The sequence below is a fragment of the Micromys minutus genome (genome assembly GCF_963924665.1).
Source record: "Micromys minutus genome assembly, chromosome: 4".
NCBI lineage: Eukaryota > Metazoa > Chordata > Mammalia > Rodentia > Muridae > Micromys > Micromys minutus.
The window spans coordinates 62339162-62364292 of NC_137973.1; the positions used below are offsets into that span (position 1 = coordinate 62339162).

The 25131-nt window shown below is 42.1% G+C and overlaps 2 protein-coding genes across 4 annotated transcripts; both read right to left on the reverse strand.

Annotated features, from left to right (window-relative positions):
* Positions 1 to 1320: 1320 nt before the first annotated feature.
* Positions 1321 to 11751, reverse strand: RRH (retinal pigment epithelium-derived rhodopsin homolog; the record flags this gene model as incomplete). 3 transcript variants are annotated; one of them, XM_080916600.1, is made up of 9 exons in its annotated part: positions 1321 to 1435; positions 2091 to 2269; positions 3171 to 3339; positions 4106 to 4259; positions 4727 to 4826; positions 5555 to 5670; positions 5948 to 5978; positions 6150 to 6340; positions 11646 to 11751. In XM_080916600.1, the coding sequence occupies 9 exons, from the start codon at positions 11749 to 11751 to the stop codon at positions 1321 to 1323; spliced, it is 1161 nt and encodes a 386-aa protein (XP_080772726.1). The 3 variants fall into 3 exon arrangements, with proteins under 3 accessions (XP_080772726.1, XP_080772727.1, XP_080772728.1); XM_080916601.1 differs by lacking the exons at positions 5555 to 5670; positions 5948 to 5978; XM_080916602.1 differs by lacking the exons at positions 4727 to 4826; positions 5555 to 5670; positions 5948 to 5978; positions 6150 to 6340.
* A 2433-nt stretch (positions 11752 to 14184) lies between these two features.
* Positions 14185 to 19432, reverse strand: GAR1 (GAR1 ribonucleoprotein). The gene is made up of 7 exons (XM_080915487.1): positions 19259 to 19432; positions 18796 to 19024; positions 17271 to 17425; positions 16803 to 16862; positions 15973 to 16126; positions 14795 to 14863; positions 14185 to 14470 (listed from the first exon to the last, which is right to left on the reverse strand). The coding sequence occupies exons 2-7, from the start codon at positions 19010 to 19012 to the stop codon at positions 14457 to 14459; spliced, it is 669 nt and encodes a 222-aa protein (XP_080771613.1). The 5' UTR covers positions 19013 to 19024; positions 19259 to 19432; the 3' UTR covers positions 14185 to 14456.
* Positions 19433 to 25131: the final 5699 nt, after the last annotated feature.

The following is a 25131-nucleotide window of genomic DNA, read 5'->3' on the forward strand; positions in this document are numbered from 1 at the left end:
TGGAGACAGCTAGCAACAATAATACTCTCTAATATTTCTATCCAATAACCGCAGCCTGGATAAAGATTCAGATAGAATGATTGATACCCACCCCTACAAAGATATTGGTATTAAAGTATTCTCAATTTTGCATCTATGAAAATGAAGAAAAAAATGATCCAGGCTTGGTGGTACACATTTGTAATCCCCCAAATTGAGATACTGGTTACTGCAAGTTTGAATCCAGCCCGGACTACATAAGGAGACCTTGTCTCACAAGAAAGAGTAAAAACTTGAAACAGTTTAGTTGTCTGCTTTTAAATAATGGTATATTGTGCTCTGTTTAATAGCCACAGTCATTTAAACAGCAAAGCTTGCGTCTACAAATCCTCTCATATGTGCCTACTATGTGCCAGACAGAATGAGTCTATGTACTAAAGATACCACAAAGGGCAAAGTGTCAAAAAGTGCCACTCGGTTCAAACTTAATTCTAATGGCAGACATAGAAAAATACTATTTTCAGGAAAATGGTAATGTAGGGCCTACAGAGATGGCTCCATAGTTAAGAACTTTTGATGCTCTTCCAGAGACCTGAACTTGGTTCCCAGTGCCCTCAGGTAACTCAACTGTCTGTAAGTTCAGTTCTAGGAGCTCAGATGCCCTCTTTTGGTCTCTGCAGGCTGACAGGCAGGCAGGCACACACACACACACTGTTCAACAGAATACATGTGCGCACACACACACACACACACACACACACACACACTGTTCAACAGAATACTTCGATGTTATACTGCTATAAAATGTATATGCAACAGGCATGACAGAAAGCAGTTTTGTTTAATGTTTGAATATTTTTGTTTAAATAACATGAATTAATAACTGATCCTAAATTCAAATTTTTGAGACGTTAAAAATGTTAACTAAAAACACCAAATAGCTCATTTTAGCAATTAATCATTGAGGACTATAACTTTATTAAAACATCCTAGTGTTCTGATAGCTGTTTCTTGTCTAATGGAAAAGTCAGTCAAGTTCGGGTCATTAATACACTGTAATGTGTGGCTCTTAAGGAGACAGAAAAGAGATTGCAGTTCTGTGTGTCTGGACTCATGGAAGCAAGTGTAGCTACTTCATTGTCCTGAGGGCAGAGGGAGAGCTCTGAGGCCATTTCTGCTCAACCACGGTTGGGTTGTCTGTGTGGGACAAACCTGCAGTCCAATAGGCAATCGTCTATGTCTACACTTGGTCTAAACAGATTCATATTTAAAACAAAATTAGCATATTACCAAAAAATAAACAAATTAAATGTTTGGTGATATATATTCTTTTCTTGCACTTCAGATCCTTGCAGGAGCCAATGGACTTTGAGGCATATCCATTGGTAGGGTACTTGGCTCAGGCATTGCTCGGCGAGGTTGGCATTTAAACATGGCAATCATGGCCCTCCGAAACCTGCCATAAGCAAATGAGAAAATTTGTTATTCTATAATGACGTGAAACTTGTAAGAAATTTTCAGAGTCCGAAGACTGTTAATGAGTATCTCTAAATACATCTCTGTACCCAACATCTCCAATAATGACCTTATACAAAGGACAGACAGATAAAGACTGGCACGGCACCACTGATGGATACGTGGAGGACATCGGATAACTCCATAGCTGTGTATGTTTAATGGCACATCACTAAGGGCACTAAGTTCCTTGTTTGAATTAAGGATTCATTTTCGTAGGTCTTCCGTGCAAAGGCCAGTTGGATTTGAGGGAGCTTGAGAACGGTTTCTCAGAGAACTTCCAGCAGATTCTGACCTTGTGATATGGCCTTCGGTCTCCTTGTACGCTCTGCTTCATCTTAAGGTCTGTGTGTTCTTTCTGCCCTGCATCCCTGCCCTGACTTCCTCAACTATGAGCTATGGAACTGTAAGCTGACATGAATTCTTCCCTCTGAAAGTTGATTTTGATCATGGTGTTTTATCACAACATTACAGACCCTAAGACGGTTGTCACAGGCTTCTGTCACTCACCTCTGAAACTCTTGGAACACCAGCCACTGCTATTAACATCATTTTTGCATTGTCATTTTAGTCAGAAACATGAAAAACATACTTACTTCTTATTCGCAGCCACGTAAATACAAGGGTTGTAGAATGTAGAGGATTTTGCGAACAGTGGAGCTATGATGGCCATTGAAGGAGGAATCGTTTTCGGGTTTCCAAAACAAGCCCATAAACACACAATGGAATAAGGGGACCATGCCAGCAGAAACATCAGTATCATTATCACCGACATCTGCAAAAAGAGACAGTCACCAAGAATAGCATCTAAAATGTTTGTATGGTTAAGACATAGACAGGAACAGGACAGTCTAGGCTACAATTTTGTTGGTAACACAAAAGAAGCTGGGGGTTTTGCCTTTACTGTTCTTTGCTTTGGCTCCGAAGACATCTATGATAGCAAGAGCCTTGCAAATGGCTACGCTGGGTAATGTGCCACTGTGTCTGACAGTGTTACACTTGTGAAGAATACCCTTTCATTTGGTGTGCCGGGAAGAGCACACCATGCTGTCTTCAAGCACAGATGCTTGCAAACCCTCTCCCTCTCTCCAACTCACTTCTAGCTTTACTGCCCTGCAACTGCCCCACCCCCATCATTATTTGCTAATCTCAACCAAACACACTTGCTAAACTCAACTTGGAAACACTGTCCTATATTAAGCCCGGTGGATTCTAACACTAGCCATCTGGCTGAGTGCTCTGCATATAGATAGATAATGTGAAGAGCTCTGTGCGCCTTGTTTACAAAATGAAGGGAAGGTTTCTGCTTACTGAGCAGCCCAACCAGAGGAAATCAAGGCTACAAGGAAAAGACAAAGTGACCCACGTGTCTGTGATGTTGAACCAAAGGGAGACAGCTAGTCTTATAATTTAACCAATACTGCCAGCATACTGCAGTAAGAGAGCAAGGCAGAGGGAAAGGTGTGGGACTGGTCAGGACCAGGCTTGACAGGGATCCTTATAGTCTGTGTAGCAGGAAGTCCAGGGACACAGACAACCGAGGAACACATAGGCATAGCATTCAGCAATGTGGGGACAAAGAGCCACAGAAAGAGCAAGGAAGGCCATGGAACCCTTCAGCTATGTATATTTAAAGCTGTATTGCCAAATACATTTCAAAGATTTTGACTTCTTACCTTGGTTACATCCACCTGATCTGCCCAGTCTCTGTTGAGGTGTGCAGTGCAGTTACTAGCAATGCAAAGTCTCATGGACCAACTGACATGGTAGTAACAGTAAAACATCACTGTCAAGGGCACAATGAAGTTCACCATAATAACCATCATGGTATAAGACACAAAGGAGCTGGAAATAAAAACAAACAAACCAAAAAACAAAAAAAACAAAACAAAAAAAAAAACTGTGATGACTCACTTAATGCCCTAAACGAGGGAAAGGGGAAGAGAAAATAATTGCTAGAAATTGGCGTTCTGTTAGAAGACTTAGGAAGAACATTTGACTAATATTTCATAGTTTACTTAGACCAGTAAACTGTGGCCTAAGGGTTCTTGCCTTTGGAAATAATATTTTATTAAAACACAGCCATGTGCATTCATTTACATATTGTTGATGGCTGTTTTCACAGTATGATGGCAGAGCTGAGGTGTAGCCTGAAGTTTGACTCTTTGCAGAAACATATTTTAGAGGCCAACCTAGAGGAGCATTGTCACCTCACAGCAAATCCTTGAAGACCCTTAGAGTGTATCTGAGTGCCAGACCGCGTGGGAAAGGCAGTACAGGGGTTTTGGTTAGAACTGCCTACTCTCTGGCTTCACGAGCTCTCTTCCCACTTGTGATCACAGTTCTGAGAAGAACAAAGAGTGGAAGACTGTCCTCTCTGCTGCCTTAAAGTGGGAGAGGAAGAAACGGTCAAAGAAAGGAGACAAAGGGAACCATGTGACCTTGACTTGCAAGCAACCATAAGTCATTCTGTGTCTCCCACTTAGATCAAACCATCACTACCAAAGAAGCCTTTGCCACGGTCTATATACGGAACACTCGGATGAGCAGAAGGCTCAAGAGATGTCTACCATAGGAGCCCTTGAGTATAAAATGTAAACACATCTCTTACGTATCATTTTTTCTCCAGTTTATGGTACAGGTAGCTCCAGTAGGATCTGGGGCATAACTGGCCCACCCCATGATGGGCATCAAAGCCCAAAATAAGCCATTGATCCAGGCACCCAGGATCATGCTGAGGTAAGTGTTGGTAGTCATTCTTCTTCCTGTTGAGGAGCACATGAAGCATTTGTGTTGTTTGCAGTGACAGGACTCACTGGCTCCACACTCAACACTAAGTACCTCAGAGCACTCAAAACCTATCAATGGAGCTTCACACTCTGACAAAAATGGCAGTCTAACATCTGAGAGGTAAAGAGTAGAGGACAAGCTTTGCTGGGCAAGGAAAGCAACTTACCCACAAGTCCCAAAGAGTGAAATCACCCAGCCGGTACCCAAAAGGGACAGTGATCCTGAACGAAGCTGGAAAGGCAACCAGGGCCAATGCTGAGGAGCCTTGAAGGACTGCCTAATGCAGTCTGGATTTAAGTATTGTAGAAAGCCACCAAAATTTGTGGTGAAATGAGACTGAGCCTAGTTACAAACCCTTATGTCTGTACATTAAAACAAACGCGTGTTGAGTGACTGTTCCATAATGAATAATGTCATTGAAAAAGACAAGAAATATCATTACCTACATCAGGACAGCTGATGGTCAGGTACCGATCCACAGCCACAACTGTGAGTAAGCCAATGCTCACCATTCCAAAAAAGATATTCAGTCCTGCATAAATCTGAAACTCACAATCAGAACCAGTCCACCATTCCAACACCCTCCCAGGAAACATTTACATTTTCTATCATGTATAAAACAGTGTGTGTGTACATGTGTGTACATGTGCATGCCATGTATATATGGAGGTCAGAGGTCAGTTTCTGGGAGTTGGTTCCCCCCTAGCAGCGTGGGTTTCAGAGAATGAACTCGGGTTGTCTGGCTTACATAGCAAGCTTTACCCACTGAGCCATCTTGCCAGCTCTAATCACTTATAGTTTTGCCTCGTTTGTAGAGTACATTTCAAACACATTAAATGTTCATATGACGGGACAGTAGAACAAGGTTATGGGCGTAACTGACCACAGTAAACTCAGCTATTAACATCTCTCACAAAGGACTGTCTACAGTAAGAAATTCACTGTCTATAGTAAAAAAAAAAAAAATTCATCAGTATATTTTTTAGAGAACATTATTGTGGCTAAATATTTTGTTTGAAAAGAAAATATACATTTAAAATTTTTATATGTACATTTTATTTGAATATGCAGGTTAATATTTTCTGTAGTAGAATGCCAGTTGTTTGGCGTCTTGAGTATTTCTTTGTTTTGGGGAATTTTATGATTAGTAATCTTACACTTCTCCTTAAAGAATGTGTCCCCGGGGCTGGCAAGATGGCTCAGCAGTTCAGAGAGTGGAGTGTTCATCCAGGAGACCGAGTTCAATTCCCAGCACCACATAGTCACTCACAACCATCTGTAAAGTCACTGCTAGGGGATCTACTGCCCTCCTCTTGGCTCCATCAGCATCGCATGTATGTGGTATAAGACATATATACAGGCAAGACATATACACAAGCAAAAAGTCTACGCAGAAAATATAAAAAAACTAAAGCATTATAAAAAATAAATGTATTCTCAAGTCATTGCCAAAGCTATTTCCCACCAAAGCAATGATCTATCAGGATCCTACAGTGTCTTGTTCTAACTACTGGATTTATTTTTGTCACTTTGTATGTGTGAGCTATATGTGAATGTACACATGTGTATGTGCACACAGGTGTGTGAGAATTGAGTTCTCTATTGCTCCCTACTATTTTATTTTATTTTGTTTTATCATTTGAGACAGAGTCTCTCTTGGAACAAGTCAGCTGCCTGTCTTTTCTTCCCTCGAACTGAGATTAAAGGTGTGTGCTGCCTGCCACGATTGGTTTTTCCGTGGGTGCTGGCATCCTGATGCAGGACACCTTGTCCCACAGCAAGCATCCCCCCCCCCACTGACCCACCTCCCCAGGTCCAGTTTGGGGGATTTTAAATTTGCATCGGTTTATTAAGATCTCCAGTACCTGACAGCCCGCATGTCCAAATTTCCAACTTCCATGCAGATCTGAGGCAGCAGACATGGGATAGCCAATGCTACTGACCCCTATGTCAGTGAAAGCCAGGTTAATAATCACTGCATTTGTGGGTGTCCGAAGTTCCTTGTACTTAATGAAGATGCCCAGAACTATTATGTTGCTGAGAATGCTTATGATACCTAAGGATACACACAAAAGGGTCATGTATTTTGTTTAAATTGGATGTCATGAATGGAATAAAAATTAAGTATTGAATTCCTTCAAAAGAGAGCAGTCCCACTTAGTCCCTTTGTAGAAGAGGCCCCATTCTTCTTAGAACTGTCACATCTTCTGGAAAATGGAAATGAAATAAAATGACAAAGAACCTGCTGGTTGCAGAAGCCAGCATGGAAGGCTTCAATGTCATCCCCCTTGACCATCTCTCTGTCCCTATAAGTCCCCCTGTAGCTTTCACGACTCCGGCGTGTTGGTTTTCAGGATGCATGAATAACCAGCCACCCTCTCCGGAGGCAGACTACATTCTCCCTGTTTCCGAAAGCCTGGTCTCTTCTTTCTGTCTGGTTCCTCTCTCAAGCCTCAGCCAGCACCCCATCTGTCTTTGCTACGGTTTCTATCGCTCTGACAAAACCCCATGACCAAAGTGCAAGTTGGGAAGGAAAAGGTTTACTTGGTTTACACTACTTCATTCCTCTTCCTTACTGAAGGAAGTCAGGACTGGAACTCAAAATAGGACAGAATCCTGGAGGCAGGAGCTGATGCAGAGGCCACCGGGGGATGCTATTTACTGGCTTGCTTCCCACAGCTTTCTCTAAAGCCTGCTTTTTTTTTTTTTTTTTTAATAGAACCCAGGTCCACCAGCCACAAGCTGGGTCCTCCCCCCTTTGATCACTAACTGAGAAAATGCCTTACAGCTGGATCTCATGGAGGTATTTTCTCACCTGAGGCTCCTTCCTCTTTCGACTCTGTGTCAAGTTCACACAGAAAACCAGCCAGTACACCGTCCTAACAGCGTTTCTGGCACATTTCATATCTTTTATTTGGTTCAGTATCATTAAGCACATTAAGCATGTAGTATGTAAGATCATGTGATTATCCCAGTGTTTTTTGAAATTCAACATGTCAAAAATTGAAATTCTCCATTCAAAACGCATATGCACACTGTGTGCACATACTCCGTTTGTCTCTGTCTGCCTCTGCCTGCCCTCCTCTCTCTCTCTCTCTCTCTCTCTCTCACACACACACACACACACACACACACACACACAGAGAGAGAGAGAGAGAGAGAGAGAGAGAGAGAGAGAGAGAGAGAGAGAGAGAAACATGCATATTGTAATATTGACCATTTAAACAGGTCAAGCCAGATTTCTCAGATTTCTGGTTCACTGGGGCACCACAGGTGATACCATTCTCAGCCTTGGAATCAAGAAATCAATGTGTTCAGTGTCCCACCATTGGCCAGAAGGCTCTTTAGTGTGAGGACTAAGTTCCTAACCAGCACGCTACTGTGAGGATAAGAATTATTATTGAGTGCACTGGCACAAATGTTAGCTGGATCAACATTTCCTACAGGCCGAAAGGATGTATATAGTTTTCATGGGCCAGATATAGGCTGTCCTCAGGTGCCAATGATGGAGGCTGTTGTGAAAATCAATTTTAATGGAGAAGCTAGAACTATTAGTGGACTTCTCTCTAGAAGGAAAGTTAGGCAACAAACAAGAGAATTGTGTTTCTCATGAAAAATTATTTGATGAGCAATTGCCAGCTATACAAGCCCATGGGAGTAATCCCAAACACTGACACACAGAAGGATCGGCTCAGTAACAACTTCCATTCTGGTTTTTGTGTCCTTTTACACCTACACCTGTCTTCCAGATCCCCACTTTCTCTTCTCCCCATGGCTGGCACAGTACGATTGTTTCACCAAAGACTAAGCAGTAACTCTACTGGAAGCTTCAGTACCCCAGCACTTGAAGAATGAAAGCCTAATCTGATTGTCTGGCTCTCTGCCCTACACTGTCCCCTCTCCATGCCTGTGAAGGAAGCCCACCAGCCTAGCAGTTTATCAAATACATCAAGTTGTTCATCTTGACTTTATATTTTTTCCCACTCAAAACACCTCGTTATGTTTTCTGTATATTCAAATGCTAGCCATCCTTCAAAGTTCAGGCCAAGCCCAGTTAGCCCTCAAGCAGCCTCCTACCCATAGGATTCTATATGAATCTGCCTGCATTCCCAGAGTACTTACTGATATTATCTTGTTCTTGAGGATGCTACGTCATTCAGCTCTTACGCTGTCCAGCCTTATACATCTTGGGCTCTCAATAAACTCATTCCTGAATACATGCTACACAGCAAGTTTTTAAAAATGGAATGCCACTAAAAGTCCATTCAGCGCAATTTCTACTACCCCATTGAGCCCAATGATCACAGACTTGATAAGCCTTTGGATCTTCTAAGTATATGAAAAAGAAATGAGGGGACAAAAAGAAAAATCTTACAATCTGAAGATTCAGAAAGGGTTTAACTATGGTATGTAAATTGGGGCCTAGCAAGTACACAGGCAGAATAAAGTTAGTACATTTTGGAGGAGTCTACAATATAACGTAGGTATTATATAATATAAATAATTTTCTCCTTTTCCCCATTCTCTCTAGCTGTCTTAAGCACTGAATTAGTGCCCTGATTATAGGTACTTTCCAATGGGTAGACAGTAGACCCCTCTGTCTGAATTCTAGCACCCTTCCTCTACGCCACCCCTGTACCTACAGCTCCCTTCTATCTCTCCTTGGTCTACCTGAAAACCTCTCTTCAGCACTACCATATTAAATGTGTATTTCCAAGCCTCTGTCCTAGACCCTTTTCTCTCCTAACTCAGCATTCTCAGCAGTTTCACTGCATGAGATCAACACTGTGAGACTCAAGGCCCTGTGTGCAGCTGAACGCAAGAGACATCACCCCCACCTCAAACTTGCTCTTCTCCAGGTGTGTCGCCATCTTGGTGAACTGTATCACTGACAGGTGGCATTCCCTGCCTCACCTCACCCTCACAAGTCAGGCAACACTCCCTCTTCTTGGACTTCAGCTCCCTGAAGTGGCCTACTTGAATGGTCTCTTAGCTACCATCACAACATACTTCTGAAATGCAAATCAGATCACACAGTTCCTATTTAACAGCCCCTCAGTGACTCCCTGTGGCCTTCCAGCTTCCGTGGTCCATCACTGCCGGATACTCAGTCATCTTTTCCAGCCAACCTCTCTCACAGTTTTACAATTCACCAGTGATGAATTTCCAACCCACACATTTATCATTTTCTCAGCCGTAAGCGGTCCAGAGAGAGTACCCAAGCACACTGAATTAACAAAGTGTCTGCAGCAATGGAAGCTGGTGAAAGTGAGCTCAAATCCAAATAAAAGATTAAAATAAAGACTAAATCTTATGGAGTCCAGAGATGGCTCAGTGGTCAGGAACAGTTGCTGCTCTTCTAGAAGACCTGAATTCTGTTCCTAGCACCTCTGTGGGGCAGTTCATAATCGCCTATACCTATAGGCCCCAGAAGTACCTGACCTCTTCTAGCCTCTGTAGCCATGCTCACAAAGACCCACACAGACACATAAGGAAAAGCCGATTAAATTCCAGCTAAGCCAGGCAGGTGGCAGTATCCCAACACTCAGGTGGCAGAATCGGAAGATCAAGAGTTCGAGGCCAACCTTGGCTACATAGATAGTTGTAGCCTGGTATACACAATACAGCAAGCTCCTGGTTCAAAAAGCTAATTAATTAAATACATATATAAAATAATTAAACTCTATAGTTAAAATAAAACCTATACAGCCCATGGTAAAAATAGTGAACACAGGCCTGTGGTAAAGACAGGAGTGGAATGCTGCTTAGGTGCACCTTCTTCCTCAAAGTCTTCATTTTTATTTGGGGACTCAAATGTTTTTTTGTTAAAGGAGAAAACTGAGGGGAGGGGAAGAACTCAAGATACTCTACACACAGAACACAAGCACAAAAAAGTTAGAACCACTTCCTTCAGCACCTCTACAAAAACATACGCAAAGAGCGCCTGCTCTGATGTTTCTAGCCCTGAGCTGTGCAGTCACATAAGAGAGCAAACAAAGGGTCTTTGTTTAGAGCCGAGCAGCCACTTCGAAGTAAGTGTTTGGAAAATGTCTTAAGCTCTTCATCTGTATGAATGAGGGAAACAAACCTAAAATGTGGCTGAATATTTCCTTAGGAAATTTCATACTAATCCTTTGACCAGTTTTGTTTGCTTGTTGTTGTTTTGGTGTTTGTTTGTTTTGTGAGACAGTCTCACAAGTAGCCCTGGTGACTCTGGAATCCTCAGCTCTGCTTTCTGCCTTCAGATCGCCAGATCAATGTTGGATTTCCCTTGTAGCAAACATTTAACTGAACCAAAACTTGTATACAGTGTCTCGGTGTAATTCTGAAAATGTGGGCTCACTTTTTGTCTCCTACCGCCCAGAAGTATTCAAATAAATTAGTTACTGTAGCACTAAAGTTAAAAGGAAATTGTTTCTATAGCCCAAGTCAACTATGAGGTAAAAACTAAACAGTTGTGAAGAAGACACATGGAGATACAGTTCTCACTGTTTTTAGAAACACAGTTGAATTTTTCATAAATGACAATCCCAAAAGCAATGAACTCAATGTAACACTAAAACTCACCACTTTCTATGAAGTTTGAGATCAAGCAATTGCTGGTTATAAAAGCCACACTGGGCACTGGTACAATTTCTGTCATTTCTCTCACCCCCTTTTCTAAACAAGCCTTTATCTCAGACTGATAACTATACTAACACGAGTGTTGCTGCTCAACTCTACCCATGTCCCTTAGGGGCTTGGCTTCATTTAATATACTCTTCATAACAAGCACAGTGGATTTCCCTTCTTCTTATCTTCATCTTACAAAGGAGAACGTGGAAAAGCAAAAAGCTGGAACACCTTGTGCCCACTTTCAGAGATGTTAAGACAGACGGCCCCTGCAGCTGCTGCCTCCCTCGGCTGCCTGCGGAGGAGCCGAACTCAAATACCGCATCTGTGCCTCGATTTCCTGGTTCAAACTTCAGCTTTTCCTCCAGAACCTTTTAATCTTGAGCTAGATCCTACCAAGAAGAAAACTAAGGAAATTTTACATGGTATTTATGATAGAAAGCATACTTTTACCACGATGCATACTCTGCTCATGACTTTAATGTAAGAACCAAATGTACAGACAACTTTTATTTTAAAGGTTCATTTTATACAAAGCTTTTCTTGTCCCTCTTTGCTATTTATCAAAAACCTTCCCTGTCAAGAAGCTGCATATTCTTTCATGTCCATTTTCCCTGAGTGTTTCAATCCTGAAGGAGAGTACAACCCCACCCCCACCCCATTTATGAGCTAACCCACACTGCACCCTTGTGCCAACACCTCAGCTTTTCTCCCACCCAAGAAGCAGGTCACTGAATAAACACCCATACCTGCCATGATCAGGTAAGCTGCAATGACGCTGTGCTCAGTCTTTGTAAAGACAGAACCTTCACTCCTAGAGCCCGAGCTATTAAAATCCAAAGTGTCACTCAGCATTTTGGAGAGACCACCTTTGGAGTAGCCTTCAGCAATGGTGATCGGTCAGGAAAAAGTTCTTTCAGGACAAATCATTTCCACTTCTAGACCTCAAAGAAAGGCCTATTCACAGACACTGTCCATTAATACATAATTGGGCTGAAAAGAAAAAGATTTTAATTCCTAGAATGAGAGAAAAATCTCCTTAGTAAAACAAAGAGAAATTTCAGTCACCACACATCTTGAGCAATTTAGGTTCCAGGCTTATTTTTATAAGCAGATTACTAAGCAAACACATCCTATTCGAACACACAAAAAACAACACACAAACCCAACTCAGAAAAGCAGTTCAGGAGCTGACTGAATTCATAACTCATTTTAGCCTGATTAGCTCTGGTCTGTCCTGTAACTATTCAGGTGAGAGACTGCATGTTTGTAATTGAGATCGAACTGTTACACACTGGGTTTCATCTCAGGTGTGTGTCTGTGTGCATGTGTACATGTGTGTGTGTGTATTTGCCTTATCAATTAGAATACACTATCAACTCCCATATTTCTTAATCCCCCAATGAATGATGCCAATATTGCCTAGGCTGAGAGATTGAGGTTCTTGCCACTTGTTCATTTCAAACAAAAATGAGGTTACATATATGTATAATCAGTACATCTAACTGTATGTAACACACACGACGCAGATTGTTTCCCCTAAATACCATCCCACAAAACCCTGATAAACGGTAATAGCCAAGGTTCTACAGCATGGATACACCACATTCTATGCCACCCTGGTTAATTTTGCATTTTGACATGCATATGAATACATATTAGTCAATCACTCAGCTTACCAAGTACAGGCTAATCCTGATAGTCTATATGGACATGTAAAAACATACTATGAACATGCATTGTTAGGATAAAGAGGTACCTAGGCTACTTTCTAACATCATAATTCTCAAATTTAGTCAGGAGAGCTTCAAAGCAAGGCTCATGTCACAAATTGCTGTGTGGTGTACTAGAAGCACTAGAGGGCTGTATCTGCTCACCACAGGTTCACGAGAGGCTTTCCTAGTTGTAAAGTTCTCAGTCTAGGGAACAGGTTGGCCTAGCTGGCCAGTACTCGAATATTTTAAAATGTGAATACCTTAAAAAGAACCAAAAATGTGAACCTATCATGTAAATCTCAGTATTTCAAAGTTTGGGAAGTGGGGTCCATTTGAATTTAATTAGAACTGAAATCTTTCAACCAACCCCGGGTGTAACACAGGGGATATACAGAAATGTTTAAAATGTACGTGAAATAAAAAGGGAAAGCACACTCTATATAATCCTGGCCCTTGAGGCCAGCCTTGGCTCTACAGAATCTGAGGTCATTTTGGGATACCAATTCCTGTCTCAAACTAGTTTATGAGAAGTATACAATCCCCAGGTAGCCTATTTACCGATTCCTACAATCTTTTCTCCTTTGCCATTTGAACAACCCTTAGTAATGTTGCAGTGGTCCTTTGTGCTAAATGCCCTTCACAAACTGATGGAGTGAAAGAGAATGGGCCCCTTAGGCTCATGTCTGAACACTCCGTCCCAGGCAGTGGAGCGTTTGGGAGAGGACTGGAGGTGTGCCTTGTTTGTCACTGAGAGCTACCTTCAGGGGTTAAGTCCATGCCATTTCCACCTGCAGACGGAGATGTGACCCCTCACCTCTTCTGGCCACCATACCTTTGCCTTGGCCTCCATATGACAGCACTGATTCCATTAACCAAAGTGAGAACTCAGGCACGGCCACAACTATGAGCTACTACAACAGGCACTCCTGCCACAGCAGGCGTCCCTGAGCAGTAACCAGCAAGGGAGAGACAATGCCAGCTGGCAGTCGGCTCCATGCTGAGATGGCTGTACTTACTTCTTGTCAGCCATGGAAAGCAAAGCCAATCTCATTTATGACATGCCTACCCCAGAACTGGAACATGTGACATGTAGTCAAGTATTTACTTAAAACAAAGGCAACATGTAAGTCTTGCATGTAAAAAAATTTCTTAGAAAAATTTTAATAGCCCACATTTAAACTTCTACCCCTAAATTTCTTGAACTATAGTTTTCACATGAACAAAGCCATCCAAATCTTAATAGACTCAGAATAGAAATTCTTAAATAATTATTATCTAAAATAACTTTATTCTGTGTACTATGAAACACAAACATGAAATACAGCAAACGGAGCTGTTCAGCCCCATCCCAAAGGCGGAGGCCATGCTAAGTAATTTTAAAGCACTGTTCCGACAGCATAATTTACTTGAAGGAGGGAAGCTTTCGTTTGAGTGTATTTGGTGGTTTTTTAGAATCACTGTATATTTTAAACAAATGTCACCCCACCCTACCCTTTTCTATCTGTAATCCAATGGGTTTAAGCTTTACTGTTTCCTTCAAACTTCAAAAAATACGTTTGGTTCAATAAACATGTTAAGGAAATAAAAAATTTTATTTAAAAAATCCAAATATGTTTCAAATGAAAAGTCCTGTCATTCTTTAAGCACCCACGTAGTGCCAGGTACTGTACAAAGCAGTGGTCTCCTCTTTCTGAGCAAACCCAGCTGTCCTGCTCCCTTGTTTCTATGCGATGCTGCAGATTCAGCTCCACTAGAACAACATCAAGACTGCTCCAGACAGACTTCACCCACAGCAGAGGCAGGCCACAGTGGAGACAGACGTGGTCACGTTTGCCAACTAGACATCTAATGCCCCCTTCCTGATAAAAATAAAATAAAAAATAAGACAGTTTGCAACAGTGCTAGTATCAAATCAGCAGGAATTCCTACGATGCTGGGTAAATTTATATTACCAAACACAATTGCATTCATATTATACAATATTTTTGTTTTTCAAATTACTAATACAACAAAGTAATTTGGTGAAAAATTAAGAAAAGGCAATAAAGAATTGTATAGTAAAGAGCCAGAAATTAAGCCAGGAACATCAGTGTTCTCCATGCTTGTTGGTAGAGGGAAATAAACCAACAGACAAGATCAATCTACAGTCCCAGTTGTTTAAAGACATCTCTGGTCACACTCACCTCGGAATCCGCCACCTCCTCTTCCTCCTCTGAAGCCCCCACCTCCTCCTCTTCCACCTCTAAAACCACCTTAAAAAGGAAATAGTTGTTAAATTATTATAGCCTCTCTTTTTCTGTTAAACTATAAAGATTGTACAATTCCTACAATCATAAAAACTAAATATAATTTATGCTTTATAAAAATATAAAATTTGCAATTTCCCTAGTGGAGCAGTAAGATAAACTCAAGATCAGCCCCTTTTCTGTTTTTCACATTTATTTTCCATGTGTGTTTGCATGTGTCACAGCATGCACATGGAGATCAGTGCATACACAACTTGTTGAAGAAACTGAAAGAATACACTTGCATATTAAATACATGTAAGACCACCTCTTGGCATATTATCAAATTACTCACTGATAGCTAAAAAACAATTCAGTTAAAAAAATAACCTTGCTGGGAGGTGGTGATGCACACCTTTAATCCCCAAGCTGGGAAAGCAGAAGAAGATGATTTCTGTGAGTTTGAGGCCAGCCTAACAGCCAGATAGATACACAGAGAAACCCTGACTCGAAAAACCAAAACGGAGAGAAAAGTCTTATACAGTCATTAATAAGTAGTGAAATGTCATGCAAAAGAAAGACACCAGTCCCTACACCAGTGAACCTGGAAAATCCTATCACCCCACACTGTAGAGGACAACATCACTCACATGCTCACGGCAATGCTGGCATATAGAAGCCTAGCTTCTATACAGTGAGCACATACAGTTATGCACAGCACACAATGCCCGACAATGGCTAAAAAAACAAGTTTCCAGTTTGTGTATTTACTTCCACTCCCTCTATGTGACTCACCAAGAGGCTACGTTAAGTGAGGACGCTCTACATGAGGGTTTGTATAACATACAAAAGCATCCAATACTGCATTTCTCACAAAGTATCTGTCATTAAGCAATGTGAGTGCACTCTTATTAAAATCTCCATTAAAACACAAATAACCTAAGGGTCTGAAATCCTTCAAAAGTAAAGCTATTTTTTTCCTTCTATTTAAGTTGTGAAAACAAAGCACTTCTATTCATACTGATACACGAGAGAGAAATAAAGATAAGGGAATTCTAGTTACATGCAAAATTAAACTGTAGTGCATAAATCAACTCTGGCTAAAAAACCTCATTAAAACCCCCACAATAACTTACCACCTCTTCCACCACCTCGGCCACCGCCTCCTCTTCCTCCTCCTCGACCTCCCCTGCCGCCTCCGCCACCACCACCTCTGGGAGGTCCTTTCTCACCAGGAGGCCGAGGCAGAAACCTCTGCAGTGGCAGCAGCTTATATGGGTCTATATAAAACTGCAAGTTGAGCAGTAACAGTTAGTACGCCAAGGGCAGCATGCTACAGGTCAGGTTACTTAGGTTCAAATCCCACTCCTATTGTGTATACGGCATGGCTCTGGACAAGAACTTTTTTCCCTCTAATTATTAGTTTTCTTATATACAGAAATGTAGATAAAAGTAACTATCACAAAGATCTGTAAAGATCAAAAGACAACATATATCAGTGCTTTAGATTGTGCATAAACACATAAAAACTAAGGCCAATTCACTGTCATTAAAAAAAAAAAGTCTCTAAAAATTTAATTTTCATTTAAGAGAGCTGCCAAGGGAAAATTATCTGAATTGAGATACAATTAGAAAATTTTTGGTAAATTAGCAATTTTAAGAAATACTCCACTAGTTTTTCTTGGACATTCCTATTTCAATCTGGCTCCTGGACCACCACTCTTATCATAGGTTCTTGGACAGCTGACTACCTTGGTTCCTGAATCCACTGAATATGTGCACTTGGCCACAGCTAAGCACTCCTCTTAAAAACTAGTCAACTTCTGTGCCTCTATCTATGTAGCATCCTGTGGTGAGCTGCCACCTTTATTGTGCCATGCACTGTACATGCTGTGAGTACCTCAGTAAGACTATCCCCAATGCACACACCATCCCCTCTAAATCCCAAAATTTAAGTTTGACTTACCTTCTGTAGCTTTTTAAAGGAAGATGCCTTCATATTTTCTGACAATTTAACTGAAAAATACTATTAATTACATTAAGGAACAAGTAAGAAATAAAGATGCAAAGAGACAGTTTAAACATTTTAAAAAGAATGCCTAGCTATGAGAAATTTCCAAGAGAAAATGGCACTTTCTTTAAAACCATTAAAAAACAAAACAAAACCGAAAACTCACAATCGATACCCTCACCCCCAATCCTGCCGGAGAATCATTATATGTAAATCAACAGAAGAGCCAATACAATCCAGTGAGATTTATCTAAATAGCTGCCACTCCCAGAACTCCCCTATATACCCTCTGTGGGACCCCTCTGTACTTTGTTATCTTACTAAATGAAACAGCAAGTTTACTTTGATATTTAACTGGTTGGGGAGGAAAGGAGAAAATAATTCCTTAATAAGATCACTGCCCCATCTAATCAGAAAGGATACAAAATCTCTAAGTTGTCCAAATATCTCATCCACTTTCCCGATTTGTTCTTTGTTTTCTAAAAAAACAGGAGCATTGAAGTAGGGCACCTTGTTTTCTTCTGTGGTACATTTACAAACGATGTCATCTTCACAGGGATGCATGAACTCTCCTAATACTGAAACAGAGCAAGACAACAGACATGGAACCACTTCAATTGCTGGACATGTTCTTGGCCACTTGTCTTTCCTCATATCTGATCCCCTCTACGACAAAGCTCAGATACCAACACTGGAGTCCTAAGTTAGCAAGTCATTACCATGGGACCTAAGAGACTCCCCCCTCTCTATACACTGTAAAATGAGGCTAGTCACATCTAACTGGAGCCACAACTGATACTTAAACAACAGGAACCACAAACGCAGTGCTCACACTGGATGTACAACAGTCATCCTGTCTTGGCTGTTAGGACTGCATTAAATGCTATGTCCCACTGATTTCTTCTTCCTTTTCCCCAGCCTCGATGTAAACTAGCTCTGATTTTGTTGATCACTTCTTCCTTCCTCAGAACTCATCACCACTACCACTTCTTCCAATGATTATCCTTTCCCAGGAAGTGTGCAAACACAAAGTACAAATGTTTCTGTATCCTAGAATTAATATCATTTGCCTACAGAACTAACTCCCCATCCTTAACAACTGCTGGACCTTCTCTTAGTATCAGCCAAGTTCTACTTACCATGTTTCTTTTGAAATCTCTTCTCCATCCATGTGTCCAACACACAGCCTTAAGGCAGCATGGAACACAGGGCAAGTGGGAATGTGGCCCAACACAAAACAAAAAATGGTACTTACTTAAAACATGTTTTTGCAGGGTTGTGCAAGGGAGTGTGTGTGTGTGTTTCATGCTAAACAGGCTGTATGGTTCTGGAGTGTGAATTTTGTAGATGTCAATGTCATGCAGCAATACTAAAAAGGTTGGACATATCTTCTACCTTCCCACTTCTTCATGTCACCTCATTAAACACAGGTCTCAATACTTCAACGGCTTACAACAACAACCCCTTGACTTTAGCCACATTGTTCAGCAAATTCATCCTGCATACAGATCCACTACTTCCCTCTTACTAGGCTCCTTGACTTCCACCCCATCTCTCTGATAATTACTCAAAATTACTTTAGTTGGACATTTGTCTTGCCTTCTCCCAACCAGATTTCTTCTTTTCTGTTCCTCTGCTTTTTGGTTACTGAAAGCGTGAGCTATGGAAACTAAAAATTTGGCTTTGCAATTATATCACCAGGGAATCGCACTTAATCCTGGATGGTTTTCTGTCTTTTAGGTACTCAATATTGTCTAAGTCTCATCTTTTCAGCCCCAACCTCAAGTTCACCTCCACACTGAATTTCGGTTCTCGTGACTGGTTACTTATGTGCTATATGACTGTCAGGGTACCCAACCGATTTGCCTTTCGGAGACTTATCATAAAACGTGCTAATAACCGGACTCTATTCCAATGCAAGGAAGGTTAAGCTTTGAAGAAGACTTACAGACGACTCGTTCCGGGGGCCCTTGATCTTGGAATTTATTAAAGCCTCCACGACCACCCCCTCGTCCAAATCCTCCTCGTCCGCCGCCCCTGAAATTGCCACCGCCGCCGCCGCCGCCGCCCCCTCGGAAGTGGTTGTTGCTGCCGCCACCACGGTTGAAGCCTCCACCTCCACCACCGCGATTAAAGCCTCCGCGACCTCCGCCTCGGAAAGACATGCTCTCTCCGGCCTGGTGAAATAGACGGCCGGCTCCTTCCGGTCACTGCGGGCTGATCATTTGTCTATTTCCCTCCGCCTCGCTCAGGACACCAAAAAGAGGGCAGTCAACGCGGCCCTGCCACCCGCCCACATAGCCAGTGGCGAGTGCGGAGAGAGAGGTGTCTTCGTCCCAGTCCCACGGCTCAGGCCTCGCCACCGCATCCCCCCTGCAGCTTCCCATACCCTCGGCCTCCACCACACTCACCGCTCCACGTGCGTCTCTAGCTTAGCTGGGCGCGCGCACAGGAATACTTCCGGCGCGCTTATTCCTTCTCGGCCACCGTACCGGTACAATTTTTCCAGACTAAAAACTGGAAGGGCTGGTCTGCAGGAAGAGGCTGTCACTACTGGACGCAGCGGTCCTAATACTTTCCCTAGTAGCGCAAACAGTACCGGAAGAGAAACAATAGCGTCCAGCGTGACGCCCCCCTCCCGGAGATCCGCCTCGCTAAGGTGGCGGAAGTGACGCAAAATAGCAGCGCCCTCAGTACGCGACGTTTCCGGAAGTGTGGCGGCGCGTTGCCCTGGAGACAGGGGTTGTTTGGGTTCTTACACCTTTACAGCTGGTTAGGCATTTTGTTGGTGAGGCGAACTCCTTTGCAGTTAGTGCTACTCGCAGGTCCGATCCTGTCATCGCCAACGGAATTGCCTTTTTTTATTATTACTTTTGTGTGAGTGAGTGTGTGTGTGCGCGCGCGCACCTTTTTATAATTGCTTTTTGTGTGCGTCCTGTTATTATTAAATAGGAACAGGTGTGTGTTTGTGGGTGAGCTGACAGAAAGGTAATCATCTTTTAATGTTGACTCAGTGTATTCACTCATCAAGTACGTTTTGGACACCCAGAGGCTGTGCACCAATCTATAGATAATACCTCACTTCCGTCTCCTTAACACTTCTCTGACATCGGTTTCCTTACATAATTAAAACTTTGCTCATAAGGAAGTGACCTCTAGTTCTTAAATTTGATTGACTTCTTTTGTATCAGACTGTATTGTCCAAGACATCTCTTGGCATTTGACAGTACCACCTTTTATTTGAGAGAAAGTAGAGAATGATCCTAGTATCACAGAATAAATTTTTGAAAGATCTTTGTAAAAGATATAGAAATACTAAGAATTCCAGTATGTCATTTACCGTAAACTGAACTTCTTGAAGAAGTACACACTAGTCCCACGTATAGAAAAAATTATAACCGGATATATAGCCAGTTATGTATTATATTTATTATATAATATATAATATCTAGTAAAGTATAACATAGTTATAAAATATTGAATTATAATGTATAATCATTACACATATACATATATAATCAGCACAATCTCTGATGGACTTCTTTTGATTTCTGTGAAGTACTTTTGTATTGTCATCAGCTGAGTGCAGCCTTTTGACGTTGCTACCTTTTTTTATTGCCACTTCAAATAACTCGATATAGTGTAAGAATTCAGATGCTCAAACATCACAACAGGCAGCACCTCCCATTCTGGGCCCTAGACTAAATAAATACTTGTTGACTTAACTTATTCCATCCGTGATGCATTTGGTGATATATGAACTTAATAAAATTGCTGTCTCATGCAGTCTTATACTCAGCCCACTCCCACCATAGCCCTGCACCTTCCCTTAGCAGTATGTCTAAAGTCTATTACTGAAGCCTTCTACATGATTCGTAATTAGTATGTGCACAAACCATCCCTCTGCCCCATGAGGCTAGAATTGCTGCCTTGCTTTTTTTATCTTTGTCAGACTCTTCCTCTTTACTGAAATAGCTCCATTTTCCTTCCACTAGAACAACTCCGTATTCTGACCAGGGAGGAATGTTCTAAATAATTTTACTATTTTCATGGCCCCTGAATAACGTTTACACATATACATGGATGAGTGCACAGCATGATAAATTATATGACACAATAGTTGCCAAAGCCTTTCTAACCGTGATAAAATATATGTAATATAAATCTTCAGCTCCAGGGGATCCAGTGTCCTTTTCTGGAATCCATGGGCTCCTAAACACTCAGCGCACAAACTGACACATAAATAAACAAATCAAAGTCATCATTATTCTTAAATTATTCAGTGCTATTAGGTTCATTCACATGGCTGTACAATACAGAATAGAAAGTGGTGTTTTCACGGTGAACCTATGGGACTAAGGAGACGGCTCAGTGGATAAGAATGCTTGCTATATGAGCAAGAAGGTCGAGGTTAAAATCTCTAGCATGCAGACAGAAGTTGAGCATTGCCATGGACACCTGTAACCCAAGCTTATCAAACTTTGAAAGTGAAACCATATGTTTTCATATTCCATTATGCCCTGGTTTACTGTCTGTAAGTCTGAGTGCTGGGATGAACCTGGATCCCCTTTTCATTTTGCTTTCTTCTATTTTTTCTAAACTTAGCAGTCTACTCACTGGCAGAGAGATGATTCAGTGGTTAAGAGTGCTTGCTGCTCTTGCAAGTTGAGTTCCTAGTACCTACTTCAGGAGGGTCTTGGTCACCAGTAACTCCAGCTGCTCTGGACTCCTTGGGCACCTAAACCCATATGGCACAGACTCACATGTAAATAAACAAACAAAATATTTATTTCAAGACTGGGTTGTTCTGTGTAGCTCAGGCTGTCCTGAAATTCACTCTCTAGACCAACCTGGCCTCAAACTGAGAAATGGGCCTGCCTCGGCCTCCTGAATGCTAAGATTAAAGGCATGAGCTGCCACCACACAGCAAATAAATCAGTTTTAAAAAAGAAATTCTACTTATTACATAAAGCTTAAAACTTGTTCAGTAAATTTTTTAAAAGATGATAACCTTGATTCTAGTTTAGTAATAATTTAAAGCATAGTAATAAAATGTAATTAGAATTATCTTCAGCAGAAAAGAGAATCATGAGCAGTGTGAATTCACTGGAATAGTGGGCATTTACTGGCACAGTGCATTTACTGATGCAGCATGCATCCATTGGGACAGTGTGCATTCACTGAGACAGTGTGCATTCTCTGGGACAGTGCACATTTATTGTCCCCTCAGTTCTTGTGTTGGTTAGGTTTTTGTCAGCATGACACAAGCCAGAGTCCTCTGAGAGGAGAAAAACTCAACTGAGAAAATACTCCTAACAAATTCACCTCTTGAAAGCCTTTGGGGTATTTTCTTACTTCATGGTTTGTTGCTGCCTTTGGCTACTTTGTGGGTTCATCTTTCTTCCACCTTCACCCCCTTTCTTCCACCCTTTCAACTCCTTAACACTAGATAAGTGAGAGATAAAAGTAAAGAGGAAAGGAAAAATATCCCTGAATAAATTCATTGTTAGACAGTGTCCCGCTGATTACAGGCATTGAGTTCTTTAAGACAAGTGTGATCTTCACCATCAGGATATCTAATTTCTTCTTGTTTCTTCTTTGTGCATGACTACTTAAAAAACCATGACCAAAAGCAACCAACGAACAACCCACAGCCCACCAACCAATAGCTCAACAATAACCCACCACCTTTCAGGGACCTGACATTGATTTATCCTCTGAAAAGTCCCCAGAATCCCAAACATCACAAAATTACACCCCTGCTAGAGCATAAGGAAACCACAGTCTTCTTTTGTACACCATCTGAAGTAGACCCATGTCCTACACTCAGGATTAAAACAAAAACATTCCTATAATACTCTGTGTGTGTTTTTTTTTAAAGAAACCAAAATTCCAAAGTTGTCATGGCAGTGACTGATGTGGAAGGCCCAGCCTACTGCTTGTAGTGCCATCCCTGGGAGGGTGGTCCTGAGGTGTATAAGAATGCATGCTGAGAAAGCTAGGGGACTGAGGAGTGTTCACACATCGCCTTTGCTTCGGTTCCTCTCTCCAGAATCCTGCCTTGAGTATCTGCCCTGCCCTTCCTTCATGATGGACAACTGCAAACTGGAATAATCTCTCTTCTCTGGATTGCTTTTGGTCGTGGCGTTTATCACATAATTGGAATCCCACGTTACACAGATCTTTCTCCTGCCCCTGTCGTCAGAGAACTTTAGAAATCTGGACTTCCAGGAAGCATGTTCATGGATGGCATCGCCTTGATCAAAGCAGAATAGCAAGCAGTAGGTGCATGTGGGTGCTTTGATGAGGCGTTTATGCTCCAGGGAACAAGAGGGGAAGCCTTAGGATACCAGTGAAGTCTAGGCATCCGCTCTGCAGTGAAAGCCACACTATTTCATAACGCACCTGTCCCAGCTCATCTTCCTCTGTGGGGAACGTGTTCTGAGCAGCTGCAGGGAGACTGTTCACAGATGGACTCACGGATGTGCAAGTACAAATCGAAACCAAAGGGCATCTCTTTGCACCTTAGTGGCTTTGAAAGACAGTGGTCAGGCCATGCTCTGCAAAGTGTGCTGCCTATCCTAGCTTTGGAGGGATTGAAGCATGAAGATTGTGAGTTCTGGACCCACCTGAGTCCCAGAGCTCTGCGATTTCGCCTTAGCAGAAAAGCCCAACCCCATCCCCCAGTGGACAGAGCCTCAAATGATCATTTCAGCGTTCTGGAAAGAGACTTAGACTATTTTACATATAGAATTATTTAGAGTGCTTGTCTAATCATTTTTCTTTCCTAGATTAATACATGCTTAAGGATCATTCAATAATGAAAAAATTCGGTGGTAAAAAGCACATGGGTGCACATAAGCCAAAAGGATGGGGTTTTAAAGTTCTTGGTGTTGTATGGCAAGCTCCACCAGAAAGCATCGCAGGAGAAAGAGCATTAATATTTTCAATGACCGTTTGATATCACCCAGCCTCAGCCATCTATCAGCCCAGTGTTGTCGTAAAGAGCACAAGACAGATGCTGCCTTAGAAGCAGAGGTGGAGGTTACCCATGAGGAAACTTCCAAAATATACCTAGCTACTGCCATTACTCAGCTAAGTAGCCACAAAGTTTAAGGGGATGCCCACAAGAGGGCACAATTCATCAAGGAGACCAAGTCCCAACTTCGTGGTTAACTGACTATCTCATCCTTTCAATCCTAGAAACCAATGTCATATAGCAACGTCACATAGCAGATGTATTTGAGATATGAGTGTGTCCTTTGGGCTGGCAGGACTAGTCAATACCAGGTCTAATAATCCTTTGGCTACAAAGAAGCTCAGAGTATTTATGTCTTCTAGCAAGAAAGCCCACCTAACAACCTGCCTGCCAAGGGCACTCTCGTGACAGCAAAAGAGATACAGAAGTTGGCCCATACCCATGCGTTACACCAGTTACCATATACGAAGTCCCCCAAAAGATAGTACAGCACTGCGGGGTTTACAGAGTGCCAAGCCAGCTTGCTAGTTAGGGACATACCGAGAGGACTGCTGCTGTCCTCTAGGAATCTATGTGTTCATTTAACCACAGCCTCATATTTAACATCGTGTCTCTCATAGGAAGGACGCCCAGGTCTAGGACCAACCAAGGAAAACAGGCAGAAAGGACTACACTTATCATCGATCCCAATGATCAGCTCAGCTTTCTAGGCTCCCAGTTCTTATCACTATACTCTGTGGAGTTTGATAGAGGTCTCTGTCCCCAAAGGTACCGCATTTCCACCAGCCGTACACTAAGAGTACTTTTGAGCCAGGAGTGGTGTGGCACATATCTGTATTTTTAGCACTCAGGAGACAGAGCAAAGAGGATGCTTGTAAGTCTGATGACATCCTGGTCTGCACACTAAGGGACATGCCCAGCCATGGCTACATTGTAAGACTGGAGCCCAGCCTCAAAATAACAGTACCAACAACACCCCATTCAACAGAGGAAAACTAAAGGTGTTTCCCGGTGCACACAGGTCTCTGTGTCTAGACACCAGGAAGAAAGAAGTGAAGCCTTGGCCCTGGCAAGGGTAGTTGACTCTGCTAAGGTAGGGCTCCTGTAATCGTAGTGGGGGTTGGAAAGAGTATGTGTGGAATCCTGTGACCTTGCTTGAGTGCCTGTTTTGACAGTAGAGAAATAGAAACAGCAACTTTGGGCTGAGAATGGAAGGCAAGGCTTCAGCTCTTACCTGCATGACACCGTGGGTTACCATCAGACGAGCCACGGAAACCACAAGCCAAGCTCAGAGGGAAGGGGATA

Excerpts from the sequence above, each read along its gene's own strand:
- GAR1 (XM_080915487.1), bottom strand. The coding sequence starts at position 19,012 with ATGTCTTTCCGAGGCGGAGGTCGCGGAGGCTTTAATCGCGGTGGTGGA. Across the intron at positions 16,863-17,270 it reads TTGGACAACTTAGAGATTTT|TATTTTTCAGTTAAATTGTC; the intron begins GTATCCTTTCTG and ends TGTAATTAATAG. Across the intron at positions 16,127-16,802 it reads CCTTTAAAAAGCTACAGAAG|TTTTATATAGACCCATATAA; the intron begins GTAAGTCAAACT and ends CTCAACTTGCAG.